The sequence below is a fragment of the Oncorhynchus mykiss genome, chromosome 7 (assembly GCF_013265735.2).
Source record: "Oncorhynchus mykiss isolate Arlee chromosome 7, USDA_OmykA_1.1, whole genome shotgun sequence".
In the NCBI taxonomy this organism is placed as follows: domain Eukaryota; kingdom Metazoa; phylum Chordata; class Actinopteri; order Salmoniformes; family Salmonidae; genus Oncorhynchus; species Oncorhynchus mykiss.
The window spans coordinates 53,685,713-53,700,654 of NC_048571.1; the positions used below are offsets into that span (position 1 = coordinate 53,685,713).

The following is a 14,942-nucleotide window of genomic DNA, read 5'->3' on the forward strand; positions in this document are numbered from 1 at the left end:
TCAGGAGACTGAAAAGATTTGGTGTGGGTCCTCAGATACTCAAAAGGTTCTACAGCTGCACCATCGAGAGCATCCTGACCGGTTGCAACACCGCCTGGTATGGCAACTGCTTGGCATCTGACCGTAAGGCGCTTCAGAGGGTAGTGTGTACGGCCCAGTACATCACTGGGGTCAAGCTTCCTACCATCCAGGACCTATATAATATGTGGTGTCAGAGGAAAACCCATAATATTGTAAGAGATTCCAGTCACCATAGGCTGTTTTCTCTGCTACCACGCGGCAAGCGGTACCGGAGTGCCAAGTCTAGGACCAAAAGGCTCCTTAACAGCTTTTACCCCTGAGCCATAAGACTGTTGAACAATTCATCAAATGGCCACCAGACTATTACATTGACTCCCCTCTATTTGTTTGTACACTGCTGCTACTCACTGTTTATTATCTATGCATAGTCACTTCACCCCTACCTACATGTACAAATTACTAACTAATCTGTACCCCCGCACATAGACTCGGGACCCCCTGTATATAGCCTCGTTGTTGTTATGTTACTTTTTATTATTTTTTACTTTAGTTTATTTGGTAAATATTCTCTTAACTCTTCTTGAATTGGCTAAGGGCTTGTAAGTAAGCATTTCACGGTAAGGTTGTATTCGGCGCATGTGACAAATAGAGTTTGATTTTTACATTGTTAATTGCATAAAATTTTCCTGCTGCACCGAAACCGACCCGTGACCCCAAAACCACAATAAGTATCAAATGGTGGTTTTGGTGAACTGCTACACCCCTAGTGACCATGTAGAATATGCAGCTAGCACCGATGCAACCAATTAAACATTTTACTCGCATGACCAAGTCAAAGGGTTGAAAAATGTCACAAAATGGCCGAGTCTGGCGCCCTGCAGTGTCAGACTTGAGATATGTGGTTGGAATATGCTTGCTAGGGTTCACAACCAGCATGTGTGGTATGAGCATATGTATCTGTGGTAGAGCATGAATGTGTGTGTGTGTGTGTGTGTGTGTGTGTACTCACGCTGTAGACGGCAGTGACGCCGGGCTGTGTGGGGAAGATGCGGTCATCCAGGGATGGCTGAACCCGAGGGATCCTGGGACGCGTCATATTAAGGAAAATTCTGGAAAAGGATCAACTTAAGGCCAAAACGGGTCAAAGGTGGAGGCATCAACAAGCTCAACAGCAGGGACACATTAACATGCTTTGGAACATTACTGTTCTGTACTAAACAACAATTTCTTACATCTGGTAAAAACACAATTCTTCCAATTCAAATTTTCGTACAATACAAGTTTATCACATCTTTGTACGCAAGTTCTCTAGTTCCTAGGCGGGGTTTTAGCCAATGTTTCCCAATACCCGACACCGCTTGCCCCCCTCCCTAAATGCTCAATCTCCAAGAGTACACTGTGTTCCTTTACCAGGGAGCGTGTGTGTCAAAGGGAAATCCCGACATGGATTTCCAAAACTCCCACTAAGAACGTTAGCGTTCCAGATAGACGATTCCTATTTTATTCAAGAAATTATGTTAATTCAAGGTACCAAATTCAAAAGGTAATTTTAGAATCTCTTAACTCAATAGGTCAATCATGACTGCTGAAAATAAATGCATTAAATGTACTGTCTCACATCTAGGACTAGTCTACATAAAGACCCCCTTAACCAGGGACAGGCTTTCTATTTCCAGATAGGGTTGTTGACATGTGATCATGAGTCAGGACTCTCTGTTTATCAGTGACTGCTATGAAAGAGTGACGAGACTGATGAAGGGGTGGGGGTTCCAGACAGAGGAGAGGACCTCAGTAACCTGTTCAGGCAGTTCATTGGGACTTACAGGCAGAGGCACACAACACACACACCAGTCACATGATTACAAGGAAATGAGAGCGTTTGGCTTTCTTGCTTTCCCCTCTGACACTTTTTGTCCATTCCCAAAATCCCACCCTCCTCCCCCAATCCCCCTCTCACTCACTCTTTCCTTGCCTGTATGGGCCCTCATCTCCATTGGCTTCCCGCCAAGAACACCACTCCTCCCAAAAGAAAGAGAATACGTTTTATAACAGTGGAACTGAAGACAGCAGCTATACAGCATAAAGAGGGCCTGGAAAAGGAGGAAACACAGGATACAGTTGATGTCTTAAATAAAGCCAAACAAACAGAGTCAGAGTGGAGATCCCTGTTGTGAGTGTGTCTTCACTCTAACCTTTAACATAGCCAGGGAACAGCCATAGTCACAGTCTGGGGATAAAACAGCAGGGAGTGAATATTGGTGCAGTGTTGTCTTGTGTGGTGTGTCTGTGCTTGTGTGAGGGGGCCTGGAGGGGAGCGGGTAGTGACACTAAGAGAATCTGATACGTCTGTCCGTATGGGCCCAGAACCGGTTGGCAGGGCTGTCTGTGTTGTGGAATGCAAACAGAGAGTGAGAGGGCGCTCTGTGCTGAGCATGTGAAACCAGCGAGGGGGTGGGCAGCAGGGATGTTTCCGCCATGGGTCAGAGGTTAGCAGGCTGCATGACTGCAGAGGGGAAAATGATCAGGTGAGATGAGACAGCTGACACCCCCGGGGATTTGGCAGGAGGGACCGCATGACTCTTACTGGAATTACAATCTGATCCGATTGCTGCAATTGCTATTTAGCTCGGAATTGCATAACCAAATCCCTTTGCATGTGCAAAGCAAAACTTTGTTAAAACAAAATGATTCATAAAAAATTGTGAATCCATCAATTTATTTGGCAACATGTGGCTTGTGTGGTAACATCTGGCTTAGAAAAAACTGGTGTCAACAAAAGCCAGTGTCCTAGCTACCATATTTTGTTATGAAAGCCAAATTCCACTGGGACTTAGTGACATACCTACCTACATATTACCCTCAGAGGCACTGGCACTACCCACTCAACCCTGCGAGCACAAGCCACTCAGAGTCACTGACCACACTAATCAGTCATTAGTCAAAGATTAATTTAGTTTCTGCAGCAACAGAGGAGGAAAATATATAATCTATTAGAGTAACAAAAAGGCAAAGATATCAGACAAAATAAAATAAATGCCTATACACATAGCAAAATGTGGCCAATAGGGACTAGACAAGTGGGCTAGAGCAACTGTAGTGAACATAGGCTACTTTATTACAAAACATGTCAGGTTTTGATGCAGCAGGCAGAACACAGTGAAACCAGGAAAAGGAAAGCCTGGTTTGCCCCAGACAGCAACCTTTTTACATACAGTGCATTCGTTAAGTATGCAGACCCCTCGACTTTTTCCAAATTATGTTACGTTTACAGCCTTATTCTAAAGTTAATTTTTTCTTTGGTTTCTTTCCCTCAATCTACACACAATACTCCATAATGACAAAGCAAAACCAGGTTTAGAAACTTATATATAAAAAGGAAATATCACATTTACATAATTATTCAGACCCTTCACTCAGTATTTTGTTGAAGAACCTTTGGCAGTGACAACAGCGTCAAGTCTTCTTGGGTATGACGCTACAAGCTTGGCATAACTGTATTTGGGGAGATTCGCCCCATCATTCTCTGCAGATCAGATGTCAGGTTGGATGGGGAGCGTCACTGCACAGCTATTTACAGGTCCCTCCAGAGATGTTAGATCTGGTTCAAGTCTGAGCTCTGGCCGGGCCACTCATAGACATTCAGAAGCAACAGTTGTTCTGAAGCAACTCCTGCATCGTCTTGCCTGTGTGCTTAGGGTCATTGTCCTGTTGGAAGGTGAACCTTCGCCTCAGTCTGAGGTCCTGAGAGCTCTGGAGCAGGTTATCAAGGATCTCTGTACTTTGCTCCATTTATCTTTCGCTCGATCCTGACTAGTCTCCCAGTCCGTGCCGCTGAAAAACATCCCCAAAGCATGATGCTGCCACCACCATGCTTTACCGTAGGGATGGTGCCAGGTTTCCTTCAGATGTGACGCTTGGCATTAAGGCCAAAGTGTTCAATCTTGGTTTCATTAGACCAGAGAATCTTGTTTCTCCTGGTCAGAGTCCTTTAGGTGCCTTTTGGCAAACTCAAAGCAGGCTGTTATGTTCCTTTCACTGAGGAGTGGCTTCCGTCTGACCAATACCATAAAGGCTTGATTGGTGGAGTGCTGCAGAGATGGTTGTCCTTCTGGAAGGTTCCCCCATCTACACAGAGAAACTCTAGAGCTCCTTCAGAGCGGACAATCGGATTCTTGGTCACCTCCCTGACCAAGACCCTTCTCCCCCGATTCTTCAGTTCGGCTAGGAGGACAGCTCTAGGAATAGTCTTGGTGGTTCCAAACTTATTCCATTTAAGAATTATGGAGGCCACTGTGTTCTTGGGGAACTTCAACGCTGCAAACATTCTTTGGTACCCTTCCCCAGATCTGTGCCTCAACACAATCCTGTATTGGAGCTCTACGGACAATTCCTTCGACCTTATGGCTTGGTTTTTGCTCTGACATGCACCGTCAACTGTGGGACCTTACATAGATTGGAGTTTGACAGATTAATCGGCATGGCTTATTAATTAGGTCCGATTTAAAGTTTTCATAACAATCGGTAAATCTGCATTTTTGGACGTTGTTTATTGCCGTTTACATTGCACTCCACGAGGAGACTGCATGGCAGGCTGACCACCTGTTACGTGAGTGCAGCAAGGAGCCACGGTAAGTTGCTAGCTAGCATTAAACTTATCTTATGAAAAAAAATCAATCTTAACATAATCACTAGTTAACTACAATTGTTGATGATATTACTAGTTTATCTAGCTTGTCCTGCGCTGCATATAATCAGTGCAGTGCCTTTTAATTTATCATCGAATCACAGCCTACTTTGCCAATCGGGTGATGATGTAACAAGCGTATTCGCGAAAAAAGCCCTGTTGTTGCACCAATGTACCTAACCATAAACATCAATGCCTTTCTTAAAATCAATACACAAGTATATATTTTTAAACCTGCATATTTAGTTAAGAAATTCATGTTGGCAGGAAATACTAACTAGGGAAATTGTGCCACTTCTCTTATGTTCTATGCAAGCAGAGTCAGGGTATATGCAGCAGTTTGGGCCGCCTGGCTCGTTGCGAACTGTGTGATGACAATTTCTTCCTAACAAAGACCGTAATTAATTTGCCAGAATTTTACATAATTATGACATAACATTGAAGGTTGTGCAATGTAACAGCAATATTTAGACTTAGGGATGTCACCCGCTCTATAAAATACGGAACAGTTCCGTATTTCACTGAAAGAATAGAATTTCAAAAACATAAAGTTTATTTTCCGGATTTGACAATATTAATGACCTAAGGCTCGTATTTGTGTGTTTATTATAATTAAGTCTATGATTTGATATTTGATAGAACAATCTGACTGAGGAGCGACAGGCTCGTAAGCATTCATTCAAACAGCACTTTCCTGCGTTTGCCAGCAGCTCTTCGCAATGCTTCAAGCACAGCGCAGTTTATGACTTCAAGCCTTATCAGCTCCCGAGATTAGGCTGGCAATACTATTAGGGCCTATAAGAACATTCAATAGTCAAAGGTATATGAAATACAAATGGTATAGAGAGAAATAGTCCTATAATAGCTACAACCTAAACTGGGAATATTGAAGACTCGTGCTAAAATGAACCACCAGCTCATGTTCTAAGCAAGGAACATAGCACATATAAAACTTTTACTTCTCCAACACTGTGTTTTTGCATTATTTAAACCAAATTGAACGTGTCATTATTTGAGACTAAATTGATTTATTTTTGTATTATATTAAGTTAAAATAAAAGTGTTCATTCAGTGTGTAATATATATATATATATATATTGTTGATTCTTCACAAAAAAAATACAGTTTTATATCTTTATGTTTGAAGCCTGAAATGTGGCAAAAGGTCGCAAAGTTCAAGGGGGCCGAATACTTTCGCAAGGCACTGTACGTAGAGAAGGTATTTCTGCTGTTCTTTATTTGTAATAAATTTGGCAACATTTCTAAAAACATGATTTCGCTTTGTTATTATGGGGTAGTGTGTGTAGATTAACGAGGAAGAACAAAATAATAATAATACATTTTAGAATAAGGCTGTAACTTAACAAAATGTGGAAAAAGTCAAGGGGTTTGAATACTTTCCGAAATACATGTAAAACACTGATCTGTGAAGGGCACCTATCACAGCTCAGTAGACACAGGCACTGCACACTGATGCTAACACAGACAAATAAAAAAAACTACCTTCTGAGCCAATCTGTTCCTTGGCCTCCATGCCAGGACAGCCCTGATTCTAAATTCTAAACATAACCCCGAAGTCCATCTCAAGTACATGTTTCCAGGCTCTGATATAGATCACCACGTTCTGCAACAGTTTGATAATGAACTATCACTCTGGGGCCACTGCAAGCCCCTCACACCTGTACACTGACCTGCTCCATTTAGAGCCAGCAAAAGAGGAAAAGCAGCTGGTGTCCCTGCATCATCATTAGCTTAATGTAAAGCCACTTATATATATATTTCACCTTTATTTAACCAGGTAGGCAAGTTGAGAACAAGTTCTCATTTACAATTGCGACCTGGCCAAGATAAAGCAAAGCAGTTCGACACATACAACAACACAGAGTTACACATGGAGTAAAACAAACATACTAGAGGTCGACCGATTAATCGGAATGTTTTCATAACAAATCGGTAATGAGTATTTTTGGGCGTCATTTTTTTTATACCTTTATTTAACTAGGCAAGTCAGTTAAGAACACATTCTTATTTTCAATGACGGCCTAGGAACGGTGGGTTAACTGCCTTGTTCAGGGGCAGAACGACAGATTTCACATTGTCAGCTCGGGGGATCCAATCTTGGCAACTTACATCTAACTAGTCCAACACTCTAACCACCTGCCTCTCATTGCACTCCACGAGGAGCCTGCCTGTTACGCGAATGCAGTAGAAGCCAAGGTAAGTTGCTAGCTAGCATTAAAAACAATCAATCATAATCACTAGTTATAACTACACATGGTTGATGATATTGATGATATTACTTGTTTATCTAGCCTGCCCTGCGTTGCATATAATCGATGCAACGCTGGGGGATGATTTATGAAAAAAGCACAATCGTTGGACGACTGTACCTAACAAAAAACACCAATGCCTTTCTTAAAATCAATACACAGATGTATATATTTTTAATCCTGCATATTTAGCTAAAAGAAATCCAGGTTAGCAGGCAATATTAACCAGGTGAAATTGTGTCATTTCTCATGCGTTCATTGCACGCAGAGTCAGGATATATGCAACAGTTTGGGCAGCCTGGCTCATTGCAAACTAATTTGCCAGAATTTTACGTAATTATGACATAACATTGAAGGTTGTGCAATGTAACAAGAATATTCAGACTTTGGTATTTTATCTCATGGGTGGCATCCCTAACGGTTCCGTATTTCACTGAAATAATAAACGTTTTGTTTTCGAAATGATAGTTTCTAGATTCGACCATATTAATGAACAAAGGCTCGTATTTCTGTGTGTTATTATGTTATAATTAAGTATATGATTTGATAGAGCAGTCTGAGCGATGGTAGGCAGCAGCATTCCTTCAAACAGCACTTTAGTGCGTTTTGCCAGCAGCTCTTCGCAAGCTCAGCGCTGTTTATGACTTCAAGCCTATCAGTCTAATGGCTGGTGTAACCGATGTGAAATGGCTAGCTAGTTAGCTGGAAGTGCGCTAATAGCGTTTCAAACGTCACTCACTCTGAGACTTGGAGTAGTTATTCCCCTTGACCTGCAAGGGCCGCAGCTTCTGTGGAGCGATGGGTAACGCTGCTTCGAGGGTGGCTGTTGTCGATGTGTTCCTGATTCGAGCCCAGATAGGTGCGAGGAGAGGGACGGAAGCTATACTGTTACACTGGCAATACTATAGTGCCTATAAGAACATCCAATAGTCAAAGGTATATGAAATACAAATGGTATAGAGAGAAATAGTTCTATAAGTACTATATTAACTACAACCTAAAACCTCTTACCTTGGAATATTGAATTATGTTAAAAGGAACCACCTACTTTCATATGTTCTCATGTTCTGAGCAAGGAACTCAAACGTTACCTTTTTTACATGGCACATATTGCACTTTTACTTCTCCAACACTTTGTTTTTGCATTATTTAAACCAAATTGAACATGTTTCATTATTTCTTTGAGCCTAAATGGATTTTTATTGATGTATTATATTAAGTTAAAATAAGTGTTCATTCAGTATTGTTGTAATTGTCATTATTACAAATAAAAAAATTGTCCGATTAATCATTATGGGCTTTTTAGGTACTCCAATAAATCGGTATCGGCGTTGAAAAATCATAATCGGTCGACCTCTAAAACATACAGTCAATAATACAGTAGAAAAAATAAGTTTATATACAATGTGAGCAAATGAGGTGAGATAAGGGAGGTAAAGGCAGAAAAAAAAGGCCATGGTGGCAAAGTATATACAATATAGCAATTAAAACACTGGAATGGTAGATTTGCAGTGGAAGAATGTGCAAGGTAGAGATAGAAGTAATGGGGTGCAAAGGAGCTAAATAAATACAGTAGGGGGAGAGGTAGTTGTTTGGGCTAAATTATAGATGGGCTATGTACAGTTGCAGTAATCTGTCAGCTGCTCTGATAGCTGGTGCTTAAAGCTAGTGAGGGAGATAAGTGTTTCCAGTTTCAGAGATTTTTGTAGTTTGTTCCAGTCAATGGCAGCAGAGAACTGGAAGGAGAGGCGGCCAAAGGAAGAAATGGTTTTGGCGGTGACCAGAGAGATTTACCTGCTAGAGCTCGTGCTACAGGTGGGTGCTGCTATGGTGACCAGCGAGCTGAGATAAGGGTGACTTTACCTAGCAGGGTCTTGTAGATGACCTGGAGCCAGTGGGTTTGGCGATGAGTATGAAGCGAGGGCCAGCCAACGAGAGCGTACAGGTCGCAGTGGTGGGTAGTATATGGGGCTTTGGTGACAAAACGGATGGCACTGCGATAGACTGCATCCAATTTATTGAGTAGGGTATCGGAGGCTACTTTGTAAATGACATCGCCGAAGTCTAGGATCGGTAGGATGGTCAGTTTTACAAGGGTATGTTTGTCAGCATCACTGAAGGATGCTTTTTTGCAAAATAGGAAGCCAATTCTAGATTTAACATTGGATTGGAGATGTTTGATATGAGTCTGGAAGGAGAGTTTACAGTCTAACCAGACACCTAAGTATTTGTAGTTGTTTGTTATCGATTGCAGTTAAGATATCGTTTAGGACCTTGAGAGTGGCTGAGGTGCACCCATGACCAGCTCTGAAACCAGATTGCATAGCGGAGAAGGTATGGTGGGATTCGAAATGGTCGGTAATCTGTTTGTCGACTTGGCTTTCGAAGACCTTAGAAAGGCAGGGTAGTATAGATATAGGTCTGTAGCAGTTTGGGTCAAGAGTGTCCCCCCCTTTGAAGAGGGGGATGACTGCAGCTGCTTTCCAATCTTTGGGAATCTCAGACGACACGAAAGAGAGGTTGAACAGGCTAGTAATAGGGGTGGCAACAATTTCGGCAGATCATTTTAGAAAGAAAGGGTCCAGATTGTCTAGCCCGGCTGATTTGTAGGGGTCCAGATTTTGCAGCTCTTTCAGAACATCAGCTGACTGAATTTGGGAGAAGGAGAAATGGAGAAGGCTTGGGCGAGTTGCTGTGGGGGGTGTAGTGCTGTTGACCGGGGTAGGGGTAGCCAGGTGGAAAGCATGGCCAGCCGTAGAAAAATGCTTATTGAAATTCTCAATTATAGTGGATTTATCGGTGGTGACAGTGTTTTCTATCCTTAGTGCAGTGGGCAGCTGGGAGGAGGTGTTCTTATTCTCCATGGACTTTACAGTGTCCCAGAACTTTTGAGTTTGTGTTGCAGGAAGCAAATTACTGCTTGAAAAAGCTAGCCTTGGCTTTTCTAACTGCCTGTGTATATTGGTTTCTAGCTTCCCTGAAAAGTTGCGGGGGGGCATGTGGGAAAGAGACAGAGATAGAGGTGCTGATAGAACAAGAGAAAGTGAGAAGGAGTAGTTCAGAGTTAGTAAGTCAAATAGGATTTTCTGCTGTCTTGACTCCACCACAAAACAAATGACAAACTAAAAAAGTGTTGCTGTAAGAACCCAAATTCCAGACAAAATGTTGGCAGAAATCTCTATCCCAGTCAAGTCAATGATTTGTCCGTTCCATTCCTATGCATTTAATCGTATCCGATAGGTGAATCCAGATATCTTTTGAAAACTATTTAACAAAAAAATTCCACCCAACTACCTCCGAGACACCCTCTCGGAGAGTGGCAGGATCTGCCATTATCAACAGTGACCCTGGAGCAATTATGGTTTAGTGCCTTACTACAGTCTTCTCTACCCGTCTATTAGCACAGTGACTAAACCTGAGGCTCTCTCACTACAGTTGGCCTACAACTGACATTGCTTATTCAGACCCCTTTAGCAGATCTTGGAGCAAGATTCTTGAGAAAATGTACAGTTGACTATAAATTTAATAAAACATCCATCTTTAGTAACAGCCATCAAAGAGTACCATAGGCTTTTAAATCAGTGCGAGGACCCTATCCCTCCATAACATACAGAAGAAGTTGAGGACGCCTGAAAGCACTGCAAAATTATTCTCGAGGCTAAATGTTGGGGTTCAAATGACTGCACTCTGGCATACCTATAAACTAATAGCCAGAATATAATCTAACATTCACAGTGCAAAATAGCACTAGGTCTCTCGTCTGTAAATTAAAAAATATTTATGTACAAGAATCAGCTTGAAAAGCTAGAAAAGGGGGTTGAGGAGTGAGACACTCCCAGCCTGCAAGGCATAGGCTAGACCTGAGCCATCTGAATGCTAGCTCAGAACTACTCAACAGTTTATTTTATCTACAACAGTGAGTGGGCTTATGAGAACATTTCAACATGAATACGCGACGCACCTGTCCTAAACTCTAACGGCTGATATATGGCCCTACGTGACTATTATGCTTTATTTGGATCCCTATTAGCATTTGCAGAAGCTACTCTTCCTGGGGTCCACACAAAAACAAGACAAGTAAGAAAGCACTGATATACAAGGACAGTCACACAAATTTAAAACAACGATATACAAACAATGAAAGAATTACACAAACAATACGACAAAAAAATGGTGTGTGTTAGAGGGTACTCCACTCTGTGTTTGTCCCCTCACAGTCCCCACCACTCCATGAGATATTGTTTAATCTGTTTTTTAAAAGGTAATTTTGCTGTTTGCTTGAGTAATTGGAGATGGGAGTTACACACAATCATGGCTCTGTATAATAATGTGCGCTGCCGTGAATTCGTTTTGGACTTGGGGACTGAAGAGACCCCTGGTGACATGGGTGTCTGAGCTGAATGTTATTTGATTATGCAGACAATCTGGCATTTTCATCACAGTAATATTTCTCATAAAAACATCCAACCAGGAAAAAAATGGTTATGCATGTTGTTGATGTTAGTTCCAGGGGTTGGAACCAAGATTCTTTTCCCATTGTTTTGTTCTGAATAGAATCATATTTTTGGGGGTTCTGTTCCATTGTTCCGACCAGCAAAATAAAGTTTTGAATCGGTTCTAACAAAAAAGTAACAGTTTATTAAGTTCCTTTCTTGTCCTTTTTAAACCTCTGAATTTGTATTTAGCACAACAATAAATTACTTCACCAATGGATTGTACAGCTTGCTTTGGAGGGGGCAAAGCAATATACATGCATTGGACAGACAAGTGCAGTGCAGTGTAGGGTGCGACTGAAATTTTGCAGGTGAGGAGAGGGCTGACATGTTGTTATGACGTTATCTGAACTAGGCCCACAGAATTATACCTATGGAGGAGTGGATTCTATGAAGGATGTTTTTGAACTTCAGAGATTTGGCTGAACTAATGTTGGACCAGTGCTAGCCCTTGATCATGATTCTAAGTTCCATTACATTACACATAATGCAGCTAGCGAACAAGCTTGAGTGTGCAGAGCGGCAAGAGAATTTAAAATAAAAACACATCTTACATTTTTGTAGTTAATAAATCCAACATGAAACGTGATAGCTATAGTATCCTTAACTAGCATTGAAAAAGTGAATCCATTCTTCTCTAATAAAAAAAATCTCAGAAATCTAATTTCTGAATCACGCCTGTAGCTACAGTAGACTGTGCATGCCTAGGAGGGAGGGGGAGGAAGCCTACACACACAGGCAAAGATTTTCTATGCAAAATTCCAGTTGCGGTTTAGGTCTGAGAATGTTTTTGAATCAAATACAACGCTTAAAATGTTTAATGTACTGTATTTAAGACCAGTTTATTATTAAATCACCCATTCTGATACTGACTAACTCCTTATTTAGAATTTCAGTGAGTTTACTGGCTTTGAGTGTTGACGTACAGTGTGGACATATCCACATACATAGTCATTCTAGCGTCGTTTAAGACCAGTGGCAAACCAACATAGAGAAGAGTTGCCGCCCTGAGGGACACTGCACACATTTAAGTCAAACCATGCCAATATATCCTCCAAACACCAGCTTCGAGGGCATTATACTTTTATATAACGGGTTACCAGCATATTTCAATATTTTTATTAAACATTTTGATGAATTTATTCATAATATTTCATCCTTCCACAAGATATAGACCCGACACAAATCTAGGGTTGCTACCCAAGCCAGCTGGTTGTTTGTTCTATTGGTTTGGTTGCGAGAGACACGACCCAGTCGTTCAGACCTTTTGCTCTGCATCTATGGACGCGACCCAGCAGTTCATTCTAAATGTTCCATTGCCATACTGGCTGGCAACATTCTTATCCCTTGCTTGCTAGCTAGCCAACTACAACTAACTTAAGTCACTTCAAACAGTGCAGCCAGAATAACAGCAAAGTAGCTGCATTTGCGTTTGTTTAAGCTGTTTTCTAGTGACATTTGGATACATCCATAACAATGAGATAATGATTTGCGATTTCACCTGGCGTAGAAAATGTGCTCTCTCGTCAGGACACGTGTTCAGAGGAGCTAGCCAATAACACAGCTAACACAATCACTTCAAACTGAAGCTGGAAACCTATTCCCCCTCAGGAGACTGAAAAGATTTGGTAATGGTCCTCAGATCTGCAAAACGTTCTACAGATGCACCATCGAGAGCATCCTGACTGGTTGTATCACTGCCTGGCATGGCAACTGCTCAGCCTCCGACCGTAAGGCACTACAGAGGGTAGTGCGAACGGCCCAGTACATCACCGTGGCCAAGCTTCCTGCCATCCAGGACCTCAATACCAAGCGGTGTCAGGGGAAGGCCCTAAAAATTGTCAGACTCCAGCCACCCTAGTCATAGACTGTTCTCTCTGCTACTGCACGGCAAGCGGTACCGGAGCGCCAAGTCTAGGTCCAAGAGGCTTCTAAACAGCTTCTACCCCCAAGCCATAAGCCTCCTGAACATCTAATCAAATGGCTACCCATACTATTTGCATCCCCCCCCCCCCCCCCCCTTCACACTACTGCTACTCTCTGTTGTCACGTATGTATAGTCACTTTAAAAACTCTACCTACATGTACATACTACCTCAACTAACCAGTGCCCCCGCACATTGTATCGGTACCCCCCTGTATATAGTCTTGCTATTGTTACTTTACTGCTGCTCTTTAATTACTTGTTACTTTTCTCTTATACGTATTTCTTTTTTTAACTGCATTGTTGGTTAGTAAGAATTTCACTGTAAGGTCTACTGGTTGTATTCGGCACATGTGACTAATAAAATTTGAGTTGAAAGACAGAAAACTAGTTGCACTTAGTTTTGTTTGACCCGTTTTCTATTGATAGGTTCTTTGTATATATCCATAAAAATTACACTGATTCATGATTTTCGACTGGCTGAGAAAAGCTGCCTCCCTGTCTCATCCTGACACATTAATTACTATGGGATATCTGGATCGAATTTGAATATTAAAACAATGTCGCAAATGTCGGAGAAACAGAAAGATTTACACAAATCTCCACTGTTGAAAACTAAATAGTTAGTCTGAAAGAAATGTGAGATAATGTCTAAATGCTTTTTATAGTGGAGATCAAGTTCATGAAGTGGCTGGGCTGATGAGACAGTGGATTGCACAGTCAGATGGAACAGAGTCAATTTTAACGTCATAGATTTAGCCGGTGGTAACTTGTGGAATAGACACCGGCTTTAATGCGGTTTTATATCAGACTGTATACAACGGGTATGACAAAAAATGTATTGTTACTGCTCTGATTACGTTTGTAACCAGTTTATAGTAGGAATAAGGCACCTCAGAGGTTTGTGATATATGGCCAATATATCACGGCTAAGGACTATGTCCAGGCACTCAGCGTTGTGTCGTACTTAAGAACAGCCCTTAGCAGTGGTATGTTGGTCATATACTGCATACCCTCGGGCCTTATTGTTTAATTAGAGAAGCTTCCATTGAAGAACACTCTCGGGGTTATATTGGATAAATAACTCCAACCATGTGATGGCAGGTGATGTAAAGCTATAGCAAGTGAGTTTCTTCAATAACAACTTACGATCAATAACATCAAAGGCTGCACTGAACAATAACCTTGCGGTTCCATGCTGTTTCTAATTAGTGGAACACACCCATAATGTCCCATTCATTCACTTTAACAAGTTAATTTGCTCATGATAAGAAACTATCAAAAATAAGCATGACAAAATAATGCTAGAAAATTAAAGTGAAAGACAAGAATTAAGTGATGATGGTAGAAAGAGAAAGAAAAAATAAAGAGTGAGTGAGGCCTTTAGTTCCCGGCCCAGCCAGGGCTGCTGTAGTAGGGCACTATAAAAATCGGTTTTACTTTTTGCCGGAATCTGTTTTTACCCCAAATTCTGTTTACTTGGTTTCTGTTCACCTAGGTAATTGCTCTCAAATCACACTTTATTTTAATAGAAAAACAACTAAATTCAA

General features: G+C 41.5%; 1 protein-coding gene across 18 annotated transcripts in view; it reads right to left on the reverse strand.

Annotated features, from left to right (window-relative positions):
* LOC110527996 (eukaryotic translation initiation factor 4 gamma 3) overlaps window positions 1-14,942 on the reverse strand; it is a 67,175-nt gene that overhangs the window by 48,930 nt on the left and 3,303 nt on the right. For 17 of the 18 annotated variants that reach the window (XM_021609746.2, XM_036983533.1, XM_021609741.2 and 14 more), the window contains exon 2: window positions 1,031-1,130. In XM_021609746.2, the coding sequence (XP_021465421.2) occupies window positions 1,031-1,130 (100 nt within the window). The remainder of the gene's footprint in view (window positions 1-1,030; window positions 1,131-14,942) is intronic. The other variant, XM_021609735.2, reaches the window with a different exon arrangement.